This window comes from Pelecanus crispus, chromosome 4, assembly GCF_030463565.1.
Source record: "Pelecanus crispus isolate bPelCri1 chromosome 4, bPelCri1.pri, whole genome shotgun sequence".
Taxonomy (NCBI): domain Eukaryota; kingdom Metazoa; phylum Chordata; class Aves; order Pelecaniformes; family Pelecanidae; genus Pelecanus; species Pelecanus crispus.
Window position 1 is genome coordinate 58,239,546 of NC_134646.1, and position 19,972 is coordinate 58,259,517.

The following is a 19,972-nucleotide window of genomic DNA, read 5'->3' on the forward strand; positions in this document are numbered from 1 at the left end:
CCGTAGATCATTACTGTTTTCAATCTCCTGGTTGTGGTGTTCTGTTAGCTCCCATTTCTGCTTAAAAGGATAGATGTGCTTCTGAAGAGTTTGTTACTCGTCACTCTGTTGGCTGCTAGTAAGAGATGGGAACAAGAAAAAGTATGTTTATATTAGCGTTTGCCTTGTACATAGAGGTATTAGTGCCGTTAGTTTATGCTAAGCTTCTTGACTGTACCACATGTAGTTTAGTATAGTATCTCAGGCTGAAAAGTGTTAATAAATACTGCTTTTGGTGATAGTCGGGTTTTACATGGGTCCATAGGAAAATAAATTACATAAGAACAGTTTCACCCTAGGTTTATTTATAAGAGTTGATTAAAACAAAAGGAAAAATAGTAGTTTTCTCAGGTAGCAGTGATGAAGGATTAACGAGACTGTTTTGATTCATGGTCAGAATTGCTGTAAGTCAGTCTTGTATCATGCTTAGCCATTTACACACATTTTGGAGAAACTTCTCTTTCTCTGTTTTTTTTCTTTCCTTTTTTTACCAACAGCAATAACAGAACACACACAGCTTCACCCAACTCGAAAGCTAGGTAAAATGAGATGTGAACAGTCCTATTCCACTGCTTAATTAATACCTCTGTGATAAATGTGGTAGCATGCTTACAGGTTTAGGGATCTTGAAAGCACTCAAGGGAGCGATCTACTTTTTTGAAGGGTTACACATTAATGTTATGAGTATGTGAGTGAGTGATAATGCTGATTGTACCTTGAACTGTTTTTGGTTTTTTTTTTTAATGGCTTTTTCTCCAATTATGCCAATGCTAAGGCTTGAGTCTTTGCTCTTCCAGGACAGGTGCACAGGGTGAGCCCACGGGTACTGTTAGAAAGGCTTAGCTGTCGTGCAGTCCTTTCCATGAGTAGAGGGTGACTTCTGTTCTGCTCTCTTGCTGTGCAGAACAGAAGCTAATATGGCTGTTCTAATTTGTTAGAAGCTAATATGGCTGTTAGACTCTGCTTTCCAACCTGACGTGTAATACAGTCCTCACCTTAAAATTTTTAGTTTTGCTTATAAAAGGCTAATCTAGAATTTTCTTATGCCATATTATGAATCTGATTTTTTTTCTTCTGCACATACACTGTCCAATCAGTGCTGATTTACCAGAGATAACAGAATTTCAGCTTCCCTGTGAGTTTTTGGTGCACAAAGAATGCAGGACAATAGCCTGACTGTAGCATGTAATCTATAAGCATTGTGTCTTAACATAAAGACTACATATCTTATCTCCATAGCTAAATGATAGGCTTTGATTTCTTAACCCAGTTAGTGTTAGTACTGGAAATTAGGTATATTAATAGTAAAATTTGGTAAAATATAGACAAATTGCCCATAATTGGAAGTTCTTTTCTGACATGTATGTGTTTGATCAATTTCTGACCATAGAATTAAAGTGGGTTTTCTGTATTGAATCAGTTCATGTATTATTCATGCTAATTAGAATTCTTGGGGTGGGTTGTTTTTTTTTTCTTTTCAGTCAAAAACACTTCTCCAGTTGTCTTGGATTGAAGGCAACTCCTGTGATTATGATAAAATCATGATTTGGGATGTGTTGCATTAACATTATGTATTTCTTCACCACAACCAATGCATCCTTATTGTAGCAAACATGGACTATATGCTTTTCTAAGTTATTCTCTTGTGTAATTATATTTACTTTTTTGGAGCCACATGGTAGGTGTGACTGATCAATATATTGGTAACAGTAAGCATTAAATGAATTTCTGATGCTAGACAAGTAATGTGAACTGCGTTAATTAAAAAAAAAAAATCCTGATGTCAAGCTGATTTACTGGGCCAGGGATGGCAGGGGCAAGCGGACAGCCTTTGTAGTGCCTGCAGATGCAGCGCGTGCTCCTCTATCACTTGATTTGGTTTTAGCCATGGTATTATTCAACCTCTTTTTACCCTCCCTGCCCCATTTCAAATCTTTCTTCTTGTTGCCTATAACTTTCTGATACAAACTTAAGGTGTTTCTATAAGGAGGGGTGCAGTTCTGCAGTAGACATCCCATGAGTAAGACCCAAGCTTGTATGAGATCTGCCTTGAGTTCTCAAGGGACTTGGACAACCTCACTCATCCTGTCTGTCAGCCACAGCGAGATAGTACTGGAGTCTGTCTAAGCCAAGACAGATGACTTTCACCATGGTCTCCTGTGATATCCTTGTCTTGGGAGCAAGTTAAAATGCTCTTGGGTTAGAGTGAACGAACCTGTCCCTACATGTTCTGAACTCCTTTCTTTAGTAAAAGTAGAAGTGGTGTTGCAAGTCAGTGTGTGATGGAAGTGAATGATTTATAGGTTTGGGTTTTTTTTTTTTTTACTCCTGAGTCTATTTTTATGCTTCTGCACTATTTCCTTGTCACTGTATTCCTATGAAGTTTATTTTTAAAGACATACCCAATTTTGGAGATGAAGAATGCTACTGAAAAATAGCCTTCAAAAATAGGCTCCTAAACACTGTTAGCATGAGCTTCAACCTCAGCTGTTTGTTAAAGAGTGTGAAACTTGGAAAAACAGGTCAGGCTCAAACAAACCTTTTGAATGGAATAACAACTTCAAACTCGGACACAAGTAGATAGTAACTCTCAAACTTTCTTCAGCTTTTCTGAAGCCAGTTAAGTGTCACATTGTCTTAAGCCACGTAGCATCTAATGGAGGAACTCAAGGGTCAAACTCTTCAGCGCCATGTAGATGGACACTCCTCACCAGGATGATCCACGCTGGGGTGATATGTGACTGACGTGTACCTGACAAGTTTACAGAAACATTGTCATGTGGACAACCTTCATACATTTAATGGCATTAAGATGTATTTTCTATGACGGGGAATACTTGCCTTTTAGTCATATGATGAACACAGCTCAAGTTACATGATGGGGATGAGGGGAGAGCGAGGATCCTTTGGCAGCATTTGGTGAACAAACATCTGGAGCAATTAATCTCTGTGCCCAACTCTGTGCCCCTGTCTCATGACTTCCAGAGCAAGGATGGGGCCAGATGAATTGTTCTGATGGGCTGGGTACAATCCAGAAGCCAAAGGCTGGATATTTACCTTTTTTTTGTTGTTGTTACTTATTTTGTTTTGTGGTTTTGTTTGTTTGTGTGTCTTGTGTCTAAGGCCTAGACTGTAAGTGCAAGTGGAAATTTTAACCTTTGAATTAAAACTTCTTTCTGAATATGTAGACATATTGTGTAATGAAGACAGGGGCATAAACTGTACCATCTCTAGAGTAGTACTAGAAGGTACGGGGAAATGCACTTACCACTTAATTTCTTTGCTTCTTCCTTGGACTAGTAAAAAATAGGTTCCCCTGTCCCACTAAATAGAGAATGGAGTAAAACTCATTTTTCATGTACGTGGAGGGAGTTCTCTTGAGGAGCAGACAGATCTTAATGGCAGTACCTGGACCACAAGGTGATGGTCCATTTACTGAGCTCCTTATGTGGATGCATAGCCTACCTCGTCTGTGTGACTTGAATAGGCCTGCAGTTGGAACAGCATTTCGGTTTTTAAATATAATAATAATTTTTTGCTGCTTTGCTACTTCTACACTGCGTAGGGTGGTATGGTTTGTAGTTTGTGTGGGTCTGGTTTTTTGCTTTTTTAGGGCAGTGTCATTTAAATCTCAGATCCTAATGAAGGACTTCAGGCTCAAGAAATGCATAGAGTTCATGCAAATATAAGGACAGGACCATGCAAAGGGAGGCTGCTGCGCTATGTGAATAATTTCTTTGTCATGTTAACAATTTTCTGTTGCTCTAGTTTCATTAGTCAATATTTTTGATGTGTATGATTTACAGTCATAATATGCTGGCATCATGTTTAAGTAGGATGAGAGTGGATGCAGGTCATAAACAACTGGCACATTTTGTACTGAACACTGTTTGAAAGATAGGAGAGAATGACTACCTAGGGTAATGCTGCAGTGATTTAGTGGGAACATGGAATGTTTGGATACTTGTAGATAGAATAGATCCAAAATGGTCCTTAAAACATTTTATTGGCTGTGATGCTTAGGTACAATGTTTTGTGGGGTGTCCCCCCCCACCCCCTTTTTTTTTTTTTGATTGCTTGTTTGGTTTTGTTTGGGGTTTTTGTTATTGTTTTTCTTTGGTTTTTGTTTTTTACTTGGTTCGATAGACTTAGATAGTCCTACCCAGCAACTGGCACTACTCACAATGTATGAAGCTAAATATGTGCTCAGACAATACAATTGGGGCATAAATGTGGGGTGTACAATTTAAAATGGTTTTCTTAATATTTCACACAGTATGTCTTCCTAAATAGCACAAATTAAAGTGTTATATTAAAAAATTTGGTCTCTTTCCAAGAACCTGATATTGCTCTACCTTTAACATGGTTGAGTTGTGGAATAAATTTACACTGGAAGTAGAAACATTTGTCTACTGTAAAGTGAGCAGAGTAATTACTGGAAGTGTGCAACATAGTATTAGGTTTGGGCTAGATTCTCACCCAACTTATCTGTGATGCAAAAAAAAAAAAAAAAAGGCTGAGTTGATAAAATGAACAAAGTTGTTGGAATTCAAAGTTGGGGGATGAGGTTTTTCTTATTGATAGTGGAAATGCTTTTTGCTTGGGTTTTTTTTTTTTTTTTAATATGCACAAAAAGCAGGAGCTTAGTTTCAACACCTGATTTATAAATAAACAAGAAATCCTGATGGATTTCTATCCTATCTCCCTAAATCATCTGATGCTCAAATACCAGATAGTGTTTACTGTAGTTACTGGAAGACTAATTTAAATGGTATTAGGATAAGGCTTTTATTTTGGATGCCAAAGCATAGGTCAGTAATGTCAGTCTTTAAAGCAGTTATTCTAGAAAATACTACACCCCATTGTTTTTAATTTTTAAAATATGCTTAAGTGTGTTTCTCTGTCATTGCACTCATTTACTGAAAAAAGGCACTCCTTATGGTTTCGTCATTAGAATAAGCAATACAATCCTGTTTAGCATGAAAGCAATTTTTATTACTGATATCAGTTGCAGGCATTAAGCAAGGTCTTGTATTGATCTAATTGCAGTTTCCTTCCTTTTTTCTTTTTTCTTGTATAGGCAAACATGAAGTACTCAAGAAAAAAAAAATTGTAGCATTTCAGAAACACTGTCAGAATAAACCTGTATGGTGGCAGGAGTAAGATTTTCAGATTGGTCAGCATTCCTCATAATGCAAATTGTCAGGGACTTTATAGTTTTCCCTATGATGATTAGTATGAAATGATGCATTTGAACACAAGGCTCTTCATATTTTCTGCTTAAACCTTTTTCTGTATTTATATTTAAATTTCAGTTTTGTTTCCCCTCTGCAAAGAGTTTTCAATATTGGTGAGCCCAATGACAGCAAATTGCAATTGAGTTTCACAGCTGCATGTGAGATTTCTAGCTGACTTCATTTTTACACTGGGAAAATTGGAGTCAGAAGAAATAAACGTTGAGACGCTTGGGAAAATCTATGAGGAAATGAGTGTTCAAGGCATTTTCAGCAAACTACTGAAGCAAATTTAACTACAGCTTTAAGGTCACCAAAAATTGAAAGATACAGAAAATAATGAGGGTCTTTGCTCCCTAATCAGCTGTTTCATTTCATTTTTGTGATGATATAAATAAAATCTTTAAGAATTGTGCACACCAGTGCTTAAGAACCATATACATACATACATACATATACATGCATACATGTATGTATGCATGTATATGGCTTTTAAGCAACATACAGGTGGAGGGGTTTATTTGGCCTAAATTTGGCATCCATTTTTTGCAAAAAGCTTCTTTTAATTTATGTCTTTTTATAACCTTGAATTCACTTTTCTTCCACATCGTGCGCTTTTAGGCATGTGTAATGGTGGAACATAAGATTGAGTGCTCCTCTTACCTCTCCTCCTCTCTCATCACATGATTCAGATTGCAAAATAAGCAGTGTGGATGGTACACTGGCTCTTACAGCTTATCTCCCCTCACTTTTTCTCCCCAAATAATCTGCATTGCTCTTTGCACTGCTAAACCTATGGGCTAGAATTCATTGTATTTGGTGGCAGGAGGAGCTTTTATGTGGTTATATTCCAGGGCTCTATAACGCAAAACAAAATCTCTAGTACTAGTCCAGTAAAATTTTGATTGACTGGCTGTACAACATAATAGTAAAACATGGTAGATTTCTCCTCCAAGTTGTGCATTTGCTAGCAGCATGGCAATATGGTGACTCAGTGGGATTTGGGACAAGCAGCATTATTTACACTGATGACAACATGCTACTTCCCTGGTAAATGTCAAATGGTGTGAATTTGGCAGGCTTTATAATGTCCTCCCAGAAGAACAGACTGTTTCCTTAGGAAGGAATGGTAAGGATAAAAAACACTATGGTAGAGTTTAATAGGAAAATATTACTAAATTACCACACAAACAATTTTCATGTTGCAGCTAAACAGTAAGTAATGCCAGACTTGGTTGCTTTAAGCCTTCCAATTTTTGAATGAGCTTTTGTTTGAATTAATTGAGATCTCCCAATTTGGGAAACCTATGCTTTCATATAGCACATCACTGACCTTCCTATATATTAATTTACCTGCATCTCACTGAAGGTTTAATAGTGCTGTCATGGAAGGCTCTAATCTTAGTCCACCTCTTTGTTATCTGCTTTATTATTCTAATAAACAATTAAAATTCTTCTGTGCAATTTTAAAACTGCTTTGATTGTGGTACCCTTTTCAGGGCTGGGTTTTTTTGTTGTCATTTTGTTTGGTTGATTTTTGTGGGGGGTTTTTTGTTTGGTTGGTTTTTTTGGGGGAAGGTGTTTTGTTTTGTTTTGTTTTGTTTTAAACTTAGGGAGATTAAGTATCCAAAATGGTTATTAGGCACTTAAAAGGCTTAATTACTAAATTCCCCTGGGTAGGCATGTACAGAACTGACTTGCTGCTTCCAAAGTGTTTGCTATGTGTCTTAGGTGGAAAAATACCTACTCTGTTTCATCTGAATGGCCAGCATGCCTATTAGGTACAGCCTCCCACAAACCCCAAGTGGGCGTCTGAGCAGGCTTGAGTCCTGCCCCTTCTGTCTCGGAGAATTGTATTAGTAAACAGACTGCTAGGTAGTCCAGGGCATGTTAAGTTCCTATTGAAGCTGCTCTTGTTATGTTAAATAATTTATATGGGGCGAGGGAGAAGGAAGGGAATTGATTCTGGAGTCAGCTTGTCTGTGCATGCACTGCAACGGGAAGGTGAGTTTGAATTGTGCAGAATGCAACATCTACAACAAGGAATGAGGATCACTTGTCCTAGAATATCTAGTGACCTGGTGGGGAAGCGCTTGAGATGTGGGAAGCCTGTGTTGATATCCCTGCAACAGTCAGGGCAGATTTGAGAAGAGGTCTCCCATCACCAAACCTAGGTTCCCATCCTGTTCTCTGGGTTACTATAGGGGAGGGCAGAGCCTGTTTGTGTGTGTCTTTTCAGTGTGACTTTGCTATCTAGCTTTAGGAAAGAGCTCAGAGCTGAGAGCGCTGGGTAGAGTTGGATGGCTGATTCTGCAAAGGCATGTAATCTAGGCTCTGATCCTACCCATGGCATTTCTCGACAGCTTTGACAGCTGCTTGCTGGATGTTGAAGCATTAGCTCTTTCCTGCTAGGACTGGTACCAGGTGGTGGTGTTGTGACTTGTAAATTCTGCTGTGAATTTATCCCTGAAAAAGTAGAAGCTACTGCTTTAAATATTGTACTGCTTCTGTCCCAGAGAGAGATACCACTTTAGTGAAATCCCATGTGAAAGATCTGCTAAGGATCTAGAAAATGCATTGGCTTGCAGCAATGAACAATCTGTTTCAGTAAACAAATGGTGCAAAAAAGCAGCCCTGGGACCTTGCAGTGTTGCTGGGAAAGTCTGTCGTAGGATGAGGCTGATGCAGGTCTTCTGAAGTGTCTATATATCCAAGCCCAGGACTGCTGAACTATTTTCCAAGGAGTGCTGAGGCAGATTAGAATAGCTCTGAATTATATTGCAAATGCATGGCCCTAGTTTTAATATGTAGTACTACTGGTTCTCTGTTAGTTCAGGCAGTGGGAACTGCTTGCTTTGGATTTAAATCCTAACAGAATGTATCCATCCTACAAACTATGAAGCAATTTAAAATTGCAGAGACTGAGCTGAAGCTGCAACATAGAGTGCTAACAGGCTATAGGAAGGTGCTCTTGTATGAAGGAGCTAACTATGGTGGATGAAGGAGCTAACTCCATACAGTGCTGTACCAACACAAGACTTTCTCACAGCTTGCAGCGTTCTTGGTGCTTACGTTCTTAAGAACAGTCCTAAAGATGAAGTTGCCTGATGCCCTGGTAATTACTTTTATCATTGCTGCATTCTCCCCAGGACTTGGCATGTGACTTTTAAATAATGTTTTTGTTTGTTTTACAGATTCTAGGTTGGCCTTATCATAGGGAATACGCACTGTGGTTGTTACCAGCTTGCTTTGTTCTGTAATAAGATGACTAAGTTTGTCAGTTCAGGATTGTATTATTGCTGTGCTGATGATCCCCTTCCCATGAATCTCAGCTCAGCTGCTGCACGCTACTTCAGTTCATGCTAAATTTGCAATCTTGACTTCATTGAAGTGCAAAATTGGCTTGCTTGTCAAAAACTGGTAATACGTACAAAACAATCCAGTACTTTATTTTTTTGGCTCAAGTCAAGGCTTATGGAGGCTTAGGGAAAGTTTCAAAATTTCCACATTATATGAGCAGCTGTTTATAGTGTGCAAACCTTGTTAAATATTGAAGGGCTTAGACTGACTCATATTTGTGCATCATTTTAGTGCGGTAGTAAACAGCAGTATCCATCAAAGTTGAGCTTAAATGGAAAAGCAGATGATGTGCAAATTGATTTTTTTGCAATAGATTTGTTGTTGTTGTATACATTCTGTCATAGAAGCTGACCACCAAACTTGCTCCACAAATCTGCCACAGCATTTAACAATAAATTGTATAGATTTATCCTGAAGTGTGCCAACAGCATTGTTCATTGTATTATTCATGGTCAACTGCATGTGAATCCACTTGTCAAGGGAAGGATACAGCATTAATTACCACAATTTACACACGCCTGCAAGGAGGTTGGTTTGGTAATCCTATCTTCATACCAAATAAAATGGACTTTCTGCTCTGGGACTAGCAAAAGGGCATCTTACATCAGGACTTTCTACACAGGAAAAATTTGTACTGAATGTATCTTTCCCCACTTCAGTTCTTTTCAATATAAAACCCATGCAAAATAGCATATGATGCTTAAAATTAAAGCAAGATCTCTATGCTTTTTAATGCAGTAAATATTTCGAAAGCTTTTTGCATACTGCGTGCTGTTTCATTGGTCATGATAAAACAGTTTCCACCTTGACTCTCAAAACTACAGGGAACACAGCTATCCTCTATGGAACAGAGGGTTTACATTATTTTATTTCAGATCGGGTGTCTTTTTATTGGGTTTAGTACCAAATTTGGTGGAAGTCTATTATCACCTCATGTAAATTAGAATCATAGAATCATTTAGGTTGAAAAAGACCCTTAAGATTGAGTCCAACCTAATGCTACTGAGTCCACCAATTAGAATATATATGCCTAGTATTATTATTTAGGGTGGGCAGAACAATCAAACCCCAGAAGTAAAACAGTTCTTAGCTGAAGTGCTGGCAATTACCCATCCCTTCTGTGACATGCTTTTGCATTGATATCTCGGAAGGATACATCTTTGCAAAGATCTGACATGCTCTGCTCTGAGCTGTAAATCATCTGACTGCACCTCTTGATTGTAAACTGCAGTGAGGTTTTTGCTTGTTTCTTTAGTTTTAGTACACAAACTAGTTGCCTAAAGAACTTGGATGTTGTAGCACGGCATCCACAGACCTGGTGGGATCTCAGTACTACATACACATCCGGTGCCTGAGGAGACCCAGGTCTCAAAGGGAGTGACACTCAAACCTCAAATCCAGAATGCTGAATTCCAGCCGCATTGAACACCATGGGAGAGGGCTTGGGATGTGTAAGCTTGGCCTTCAGCAGCTGCTGTTTACAACCAAGCTGCTCCAGCTGCTTTCAACAAATTGGGAGGCAGAGGGGTGTCCCATGCTTAATAACTGGAATGCTTCTCCAGGAGGTGGGAACAGATTCAATTGTTTCCCCGTCTGACAATTTGAATCTCCTGTCTATCCTATGACCCCCCGCTTCTCCAGTAAAGTATGCTGCTGCATAGGATGGAGCTCTCTAAATCTCTTGTACTGAGCCTTTTTTAAAATCTCTCTCTCTCTCTCTCTTTCTCTTTAAATTTGTATGGACTGATGAAATATTCGTTTGGACAGAAAGAAAGAGTGATTATCAATCTCTTCTGAAAAAGACCGGAGTCTTCATTTCTCTATGTTTGGTCAATTCCTTGGCTTTGTTAGTACAGTCACCTATCTAACTCTGGCATGTTGTACCTTTAAGTGTCCCTAAATCAAAGTCTCGGTAATAAATGTTTGAAGTCCCATACAGGCTGAAACTTAGCTTTCACTGTTGTCAATCTTGTCTGTTGAAAATCAAATAGGAGATCGGTGCTGTAGACTCTTGGCATTAACATATCTCAGCCAACTACAGAGCTTTATCCAATTAAGATGTCCTACAATTATAACAAAATACATATTCTTAGATTATTGTCAGAGCTCTTGAGGACTTTGTCTATGCATGGACAGGAATTGTGCTCTCAGATTGCCCAGGATTTTGAAACTCTCATCCATAGTGTTTCTGCCAGTTAAGATTCAGATGCTTAATTCTCCTGACAGTATCAACAGCAAGAAGGTTTCCTCTTGAAGGAGGATACAGCAAAGCTAAGTATTTACAACTTGTGTTTTGGTGGTGGTTGTGAAGTGTGGAGTTGGTTGGACCAAGTCAGAATGATTGGCTATTTTAAAGGAAGGGTGAAGTGTCATTGTATTGGGTTTGCATGGCAAGGTTTTGGGAGCGGGGGGACTATGGGGTGGCTTCTGTGAGAAGCTGCTAAAGCTTCCCCTATGTCTGATAGAGCCAATGCCAGCCAGCTCCAAGATGGACCTGCTGCTGGCCAAGGTCAAGCCCATCAGTGGCGGTGGTAGCACCTCTGAGGTTAAGAAGGCGGGGGTGGGGGGAAACCTGTGCAACAGCAGCCAGAAAAAAGAGTGAGAATATGTGAGAGGAACAACTCTGCAGTCACCAAGGTCAGTGAAGAAGCAGCGGGAGGAGATGCTCCAGGCACCGGAGCAGAGATTCCCCTGCAGCCTGTGATGAAGACCATGGTGAGGCAGGCTGTCCCCCTGCAGCCCATGGAGGTCCACAGTGGAGCAGATATCCACCTGCAGCACATGGAGGACCCCATGCTGGAGCAGGTGGATGCCTGAAGGAGGCTGTGACCCCATGGGAAGCCCATGCTGGAGCAGGCTTCTGGCAGGACCTGTGGACCCATGGAGAGAGAGGAGCCCACGCTGGAGCAGGTTTGCTGGCAGGACTTGTGACCCCGTGGGGGACCCATGCTGGAGCAGTTTGTGAAGAACTGTAGCCCGTGGGAAGGACCCACGTTGGAGAATTTCATGAAGTACTGTCTGCTGTGGGAGGGACCCCATGCTGGAGCAGGGGAGGAGTGTGAGGAGTCCTCCCCCTGAGGAGGAAGGAGCAGCAGAGACAGTGTGTGATGAACTGACCACAACTCCCATTCCTTGTCCTTCTGCACCACTCGGGGGGAGGATGTAGAGAAAATTGGGAGTGAAGTTGAGCCTGGGAAGAAGGGAGGAGTCGGGGGAAGGTGTTTTAAGATTTAGGTTTTATTTCTCATTATCCTACTCTGATTTGACTGTTAATAAATTAATTTCCCCAAGTCAAGTCCCATTTTGCCCATGACAGTAATTGGTGAGTGATCTCTCCCTGTCCTTATCTCAACCCATGAGCCTTTCATTATATTTTCTCTCCCCTGTGCAATTGAGGAGGGGAGTGACAGTGTGGCTTTGGTGGCACCTGGCATCCATCCAGGGTCTACCCACCACAGTCATTTACATAAGCAGCAAGTTGTTGTGTTTATAGAAAGGCAATCTTTATCAAATGTATTAAGGCTGGTGTTGTGTGCTGCATTTTATGGTAGCTTCTAGGCTCCCATTTTGCATTCCTGAGCTACAGCATTTTAAATGTCTCCCAAAAATCTCACTGAAACGTCTCCAGCAAATCAGATCCATCCTGAATCTGGAGTGAGAATGTGAAAAATGTGGACTCGGTATTTCCTGTGGAGCCCCATCTGGACTAGCACAGCAGCTCTCTGTTGGTTCAGGATAATTGAGTGGTTTCCTGACTTGCCCTCGGAAAAGAATCTTTACTTGGATAATCCCTTCATTTCTTGTGTTGCATTTTAATTTGGTTTCCATTTGATTTTCATATTTTATTTCTTGTTTTCATGCCTCCAAACTAAAAGCTACCGATAAGCAGTAGGTTTGTCTTTCTCGCTGTTATTTTTAAAAAGAGAAAGTAAAATAATTTTGGGAGGCAGCAACTGCTTTACATATGTATATAATTTTGTTGGTCAGATTGTCATTATCACAATATCCTTTTACTAGGGGTATGCACTGTAGCTGAAATGTCTGTGGAATGTTTTGCTTGGTGTAAACTGAATGTCATATTTTACTGTTTTGCAATATAGTGGTTAACCTGACTTCTGCTGATGTCAACAGAATTCGGTTTGTTAAGACTTGGCTGTGGAATCTGCCTTGTTTAATATTTTTATTAGTGGTCTTGGCACTAACCTTCAGGTGATGTAGAGCTGTGAGATGGCATCAGTACAGAGGAGGAATAGACTAATGTAGGAAGAAATTAATTATCTTTATAACATTGAATAGAGGAATATATAGGGATTACATGTATACAATCAATAACAAGAATTTTTGCTAGAAACTTTTTAGCTAGCAAAGCCAAAAAGGAGACACACCTGAGTGCTGTGAAGGAGGAGAATGAGCTATTGTCATGACATAGTCTTGAGTAAGGCAAGTGCAAGAAAAGGATATTTATGGGGAGGTGGTGGGCAATGCGCTGGTGAGGCCACACTGGGAATGAGTGTGCATTCTGCTCACCTTTGACAGGGCACGGAGCTGGGCGCTCGCCACTCACAGTGGAAGTGATACAGCTGTCCTGTTAAAAAAGGGATCAGTGAGACAGGCTGCTTGCCTCTTGTTTTGCTGGTGCACGCTGATTCTGCAAAACCTGCTGGTGACAAGAGTTGGAGTGTGTTTCCCTTAGGGCCTCTGGGGTGCATAAGGTATTGGAGATAAGAACTGACCCAGGAGATTTTCTATCTCCAATACTTAAGTTGCTCCCAGCACTGTTAGAGTGAGTGTTAACGGTTAACAGGCTGCTGCAGCAGTAGCCAAAGCCCCTGTCTTTCTGTGTGTAATGTAGTATCTCTCTCCATGGAACATTCTTGTTTCAGTACATTCCAAGGACAAGTTTCAATTCAAGAACTCAAATCCAAACCATTACAATGACATTATGCAAGAACAACCAGTTTTCAGTGATACGTTGTCTGTGGAGCATGTTAGAAATACTATTTCTAATTTCCATGCTCTGAGTGCTTGGAAGGTGGTTTCCAGAAAATTAACAAAAAATGTACCCATATTTTTGGGGCTTGTTATGCAGTTATGTGCTATCTTACAATGTTATCTATTTGGGCTTTATGTGTATGTTGTAATACTTACGAGGAAACTGTGTTTCTCTCTAAACTTAAGGTTCCCGAAGTATGGGAAGTTTTGTGTACCAGTGGCAAGAAAGAGAATGCCCGGTAGACTTTTAAACAATTACATGTTTTGACCATTTGAAATAGTATAGATAATTTTATTCTAGAATAAACACTGTAATGGGACATGAGTAGTGGATTAAACAGCAATAGGTCTTATTTGGTCACTTAGATGACAGCTGAAGTGGGGGTGGGGAGAAGAGGTTGTATTATGCAAACGTATTGATGGAAACAAGTTCCCACAAAAGAAATGGAGATGACTGGAATGTAAGAAGGAGCCTGGCTGTTACCTGTCTGTCTTACCAGTGTCTGTGGTTGATGATGCAAGGAAAGGAAGGACACTGAGGTGGCCGTTGAAAACGGGAGACAGTACAAGTGAGCAGGAAAGTTAAATGGTGGCTCTGTGAATTGCACGTAATTCTCTGTTCTACTCTTGGGACCATTCTTTTATGGTTGTGCTTGGAGTGATTGAAGATGTGGCACTTCTATTCTCCAGCAGCACCACCTCTAAGCTACTGGTCTAATGTATGCGGAGAGCAGGAGGGAAGCAAGACATATCTCAGTTTCAGTGCAGATCTACTTTGCAAGCCCTGTCCCAGCCCATGGGCTTTTGCTCCCCAGGCACTGCTTGAGAGCTTTATGATGGGAGAATCTTACTGAAGCAAAGCCAGGTTGTCCAAGGATCTGCATGCAGAAGGTAAAACTCACCTCCTCTCAATGACTCTAGTGCCAGTTTCTCTGTAGCACAGAGCTATTGTTTTGGATGGTGAACATCGATGACTTACATGAGCTTAGCTTTGCAAGCCTTCAAGTAACATGCAATACTCCATCAGGTATTACTAAGTCTCTAGTAAATGCTCTCCTGTCCTGATTGTACTTTATAATTTCGGTTTAGCAGTCTTGAAAGCTGCTTTAATATTCCTGGGTCATTGACAACCCTAGTGTGAAAGTATCCAAATTGCACACCTGTGTGTACTTCTGCGCTTCCCAAAGAGTGACTCAGGCTTCTCTTTCAAACAGTACAATTAGTGTTTCTCTCAGGAAATACCAGTTTCCTCTGGTGTTTATTCCAGTCCTCTGCTTCTTTGAATTGCAGATGCAGAAAAATAAATAAAAGGGATTGACACGCTTCTGTGCAGGAAGGCAAACTGTGAAACCTAAGAGGGGTTCTTTGATATAGCAACCATGAGCTGGCAAATACATCAGCCATGAACTAGCATATAGCCGTGACAGCTTCAGATAAATTCAGGCCAGCAGTATTGCCAGTGACTGATTTGTACTGCAATTAACAGGATTTGGGACTAGCATTCTGGCCATGATGGGAATACTGGAGATGTCAAGTGATTTTTTTGTTGTTGTTGTTTTTTAAAAACTATTTTTTCAGTTGTTTTTTCAGCTTCCATTTCTGTTTCCTTGAGCAAAACAGCTAAGCATGACTGATCCAGCAGACAGACATGGTTGTCACTGTTCTCACTACTCAAGGTACCAGTACCTTGAATAACACCTGAATTGTTCTCCGTTACTGCTTTGGCACTTAGCTGGAGAGAATTGCTGTTGGATGAAGGAGGGAAGGGAGATCGCTGCCCACTTTCTCTCCCTTTTCGTTGTGCTGTGAGCTTTGGCAGCATTCTCTGGTAGGGGTGAAGGGAAGGGGAGCCAAAGGCACAGTAGGTGTGGTGCAGGGCAATGCCTGGGAACCGTATCATCAGAGAGGTGCAAAACGTGGTTTTTGATATATAAACAAGTGATTGTTTGGTCCTGCCTGTATTTAGACCTGTATTGCTGTGGTCAACCACATAGGTATATGTATATGTAGCCTATCTGCCATTAAATCTTTGTCTTTTGGAAAGCAGTGAGTCTTTTCACAAAATATGTTCACATATTATATCTAAAAAATAATAATGTAGAATATGTTTTATATTGCATTTTAGATACAGGGCTGAAGGTTCAAAAGTCTGTTCTTCAGGTACCCTTCCAGAAGGAGCTTCAGGAGATGTTAGGCTTCCTCTTAAATGCAGAGAAGAAAGGCAGAGCCTGAGTCCCACTCCCAGAAGTCAGTGAAATATTAAACTCAGCTGGATTTCCCATCTGTACTTCCTTATTTGTATTTCAGTTTCTCATCCAGCCTAATAAGTACTATTTAGCTTAAGTATATCTTTCAGAAAGACATCCAGACTTGCCTGAAGACATCAAGTGATGGAGAATTCACCACTTTTCTTAGCTAATTAATGGAAAGGAGTAGTTGATGAAAGACTGATTTATTCACTGGTTCAATTGCAGCCGGAGAATTTATTGCTTGTGGTTGATGTGTGTTGTGGTTTAGCCCCAGTCGGCAATCAAGCACCATGCAGCTGCTCGCTCACCCTCCCACCATGGTGGGATGGGGGAGAGAATTGGAAGAGCAAAAGTAAGAAAACTCGTGGGTTGAGATAAGAACAGTTTAATAACTGAAATAAAATAATAATAGTGAGGTGGGTGTTGGTCTCTTCTCCCAAGTATTTAGCGATAGGACAAGAGGAAATGGGCTCAAGCTGCACCAGGGGAGGTTTAGATTGGATATTAGGAAAAATTTCTTCACAGAAAGGGTAATCAAGCATTGGAACAGGCTGCCCAGAGAGGTGGTGGAGTCACCATCCCTGGAGGCGTTCAAAAAACGGGTAGACGTGGCACTTTGGGACATGGTTTACTCCAGTCTACCCTTGATTGGTTTAGTGTGGACTTGGTAGTGTAGGTTAATGGTTAGAGTCGATGATCTTAAAGGTCTTTTCCAACCTAAACGATTCTATGATTCTATGAATAATAATAAATTGTAATGAAAAGGAGAACAACAAGAGAGAGAGAAACAAAACCCAGGAAAAACAAGTGATGCAACCACTCACCACCCACCAGTGGACAGCCAGCCAGTCCCTGAGCAGTGATCGCTGGCCCCCAGCCAACTCCCCGCAGCTTATATACTGAGCATGACATCATATGGTATGGAATAGCCCTTTGGCCAGTTTGGATCAACTATTCTGGCTGTGCCCCCTCCCAGTTTCTTGTGTAGCTGGCAGAGCATGGGAAGCTGCAAAGTCCTTGACTAGCATAAGCAGTACTTAGCAACAACTAAAACATCAGTGTGTTATCAGCATTCTTCTCTTACTAAATCCAAACCACAGCACTATGCCAGCTACTGGGAAGAAAACTAACTCTATCCCAGCCGAAACCAGGATAATGTGAAAAAACACTGTCATTATTTCTGAAAGAGCAGCAGTGTGGTAACTTGGTTTGGTAAATACTTGCATTTTAATAGCATCTACTCTAGAAGACAGACTACCAGAGGTAAACCATCATGGGTGGTAAGTTGCATCTAGAATGTTTTTATATCATCAGAGAAATAGGTAAACATCAGAGAATTTTGTTTTGAGCATGAGCCTGGAAAAAAACCTCTGACTCTAAGCCAAGAATCCTTAGCCTCATGGTATTAAGTTTACGTAGGTCCCACATCACATGGAGTGTGATGCATCAGAGGTGTTCACCCTGGAATTCCAGCCACAGGTAAAAGAAACTCTTGTTTATCACTTTATATGCTACTAAATCTATTTTCATGAGCATGCGGTATCTTTGTGCTTCAGGATCAAGATACTGGTTATATTTGTGAGTATTACTCCAATAATGCTTGATTATAAAGTTTGCATTGCTTGTGTTTAAGTGTTTAAGAATGACTGGTATTTTTTTGTAACTTTGCAGAGTACAGATGCCAATTCAAATGTGAGGAAAAGAACGAATGCCACAGTACAGTCTGAAGTTGATGGTGGGAGCCGAATTGACACAAGGCACAGCTCCATCCAGCCTCCCTCTGTAGCTCAGGGGTCTTCTGACATTACACCCCACTCCCTTTCTGCATCAAGTCCCAACCCTTTCACACGCATCAATGCATCAGAGACATTATCTTCTGCAAGAGCTACCCCTCCAGCTCCTCCTTCTACCCCAATTTTAACTGGATTTATATCCCAGCATGCCACAGCTGGATCCCCTTCCATTCAGCACTTGCTTGGATCTAGACTGGAGCAGATTCAGACCACCACACCTAATACATTAGGAGCATCTGCAAAGCCATCTGCTGCCACACCACCTGCTCCCCCCGCCTCCCACTCTGGCACGAGTAAGATAGACAAATATGCACGCATTTTATTTCCTGTTACCTTCGGAGCATTTAACATGGTCTACTGGGTGGTGTATCTATCCAAGGATACCATGGAAAAATCAGAAAGTCTAATGTAGTTTTGCTGCTATGTAGTAGTTCCTAAATTATACTCACATTTGATGCAGAGTTTCTTCTTTTGAAACTATTTAAAAAGGTCAATAATTCTTATTTATAAAAGCTGTGTGCTACTTTCCCATTGTAAAGGCTGGAGTTATTGGGGATAATTAGTTAACTCCTACCAGAGTAACAGGTAACAGATTTGTCTTCCTCCCTTTGGCTAGCAGTGAACCATCACTCTCTTCAGACAGACTACTCTGGCTACACAGAACTTGCCTTTGGGAGGAACATGCACCCCAAACAAATTGAAGGCAGAGGTGTACAGCTGTGCAGTGGAACACATCTTGACTGCTAGGAATACGCATGTTGATTATTATGAATCCCTGAGGCACCCAGCACTGCTGTCTGGACACAGCATTGCATTCTCAGAGTGCAAGGTCCATGTCCTGAATATTTTGACAGTGCTTGCGAGAAAAGGATTTTCCCTGCTAGATTAAAATTGGCAGAATGGGGGGAAGAAAATGAACAGTGGAAAAAGAAAAGAGAGTCCAGCCTGGGAGAGTGCAACTCCAGAAAAGTTATGCAAAGGAGTTGTTCAGCTCCATATATTTTTACTAAGCATTATTTTGCCTTGCAACCTGGGAAATTCTCACTCCAAAACAAGAACAAGTGAACCTTGTAAAATCTGAAATCTGATGTAATTCTCAAAATTGGAGTTTTTTGTTTGGTAAGGTGATCTTAAGTATGTGATTCTTCTTTGACCTTGCTGACCAGCTTGAGTGGATTTATTCCTAAATTATATCCATTGTGGTAGGTGAGGACCCAGGTCCACAATGTTCAACTTTTTATTTGAATTCTTTGTTCTTTCTTTGGATGCTTTGGGTTTGTTTTTTTCCTGCTCCCTTCCCCCCACCATTTTTCAGTCACACTCCTCTGATTTCCTTTGAACACATAATTCCCCCCTCCTCCTTTATATAATGTTTGAGTCAAGTTAAATTTTCAACACAGTTTTTAAAGTGGCTTCAAAATTAAGCAAAACAATTTTTCCTGTGCTTTGATGAGCGTGGCTATGGCACATCTTTGAGTGAATGAGACACACCCTTTTGTGAAGGAATGCTGTGACATAAATAAGAAAAGAAAGTTTCTAGGTGGAGCCTGCGGAAAAAAAAGTTTATTTATGATGCATTTGTTTCTCTTAAACTATGGCATAGACAGGCGCTTTTCTTAGTGGCTCAAATTGCAATGTGCAAGCAGGCAACTTTATTAAAGAATTGAATAGTTTAAACCTGATAGAAGTCTTCATCAGAAATGTTCTTTTCACCAGAACAGGTGGAAGATATGCTGGCAATAAATCTAAAAATGCTTGTACAGATCCATCTGGGTAGGCAAATGGTTAGCATTTCTGTGCAGGTGACAAGTAAAAATCAAAGGCCAAATTCTCAGCTGTGATCTGGCTGTGCCTTTGAAAGGGTCTGGACTAATCCTTAGGTTCAGTTGATTGGAATAGCAGATTGGTAGCCTATTGTCAAAGTTTTATGTTGGGGGGGTGAGCGTTGAGTGATTCTGTGCCCATGTAATGATCAAGTACTGATGGAGACCACAAGCAGCTGGGGTAATTGAGGACATGCATGAGACTGCCCTAGGCTATGGTGGGACAAGAATCAGAGTAAAAAGACCCCATAATGGTGAAACTACGACTGTATCTCTGTGCCTCTTTCTGTCTCTCTCCAAACCTTTTAGCCAGTTCATGGCTGAGAATCTGACCTTTAACTTATGGGACCTGGGAGACTGCAAGAGATGTGCACTGTAGCATGTAGTACGGCTCCCAGGCTGCTATTTCATGTATAGCATTGGACTATTGATGATAGAATGCACAGGATCTGGGAATGTCTTACATGACTTTATTATGATGT

The 19,972-nt window shown here is 40.6% G+C and overlaps 1 protein-coding gene across 2 annotated transcripts in view; it reads left to right on the plus strand.

Annotated features, from left to right (window-relative positions):
* GABRA4 (gamma-aminobutyric acid type A receptor subunit alpha4) overlaps positions 1-18,079 on the plus strand; it is a 38,689-nt gene extending 20,610 nt beyond the window's left edge. For both annotated transcript variants that reach the window (XM_075708740.1, XM_075708739.1), the window contains exons 9-10: positions 15,851-15,872; positions 17,548-18,079. In XM_075708740.1, coding sequence (XP_075564855.1) covers positions 15,851-15,872; positions 17,548-18,079 — 554 coding nt within the window. The remainder of the gene's footprint in view (positions 1-15,850; positions 15,873-17,547) is intronic.
* The last annotated feature ends 1,893 nt before the right edge of the window (positions 18,080-19,972 follow it).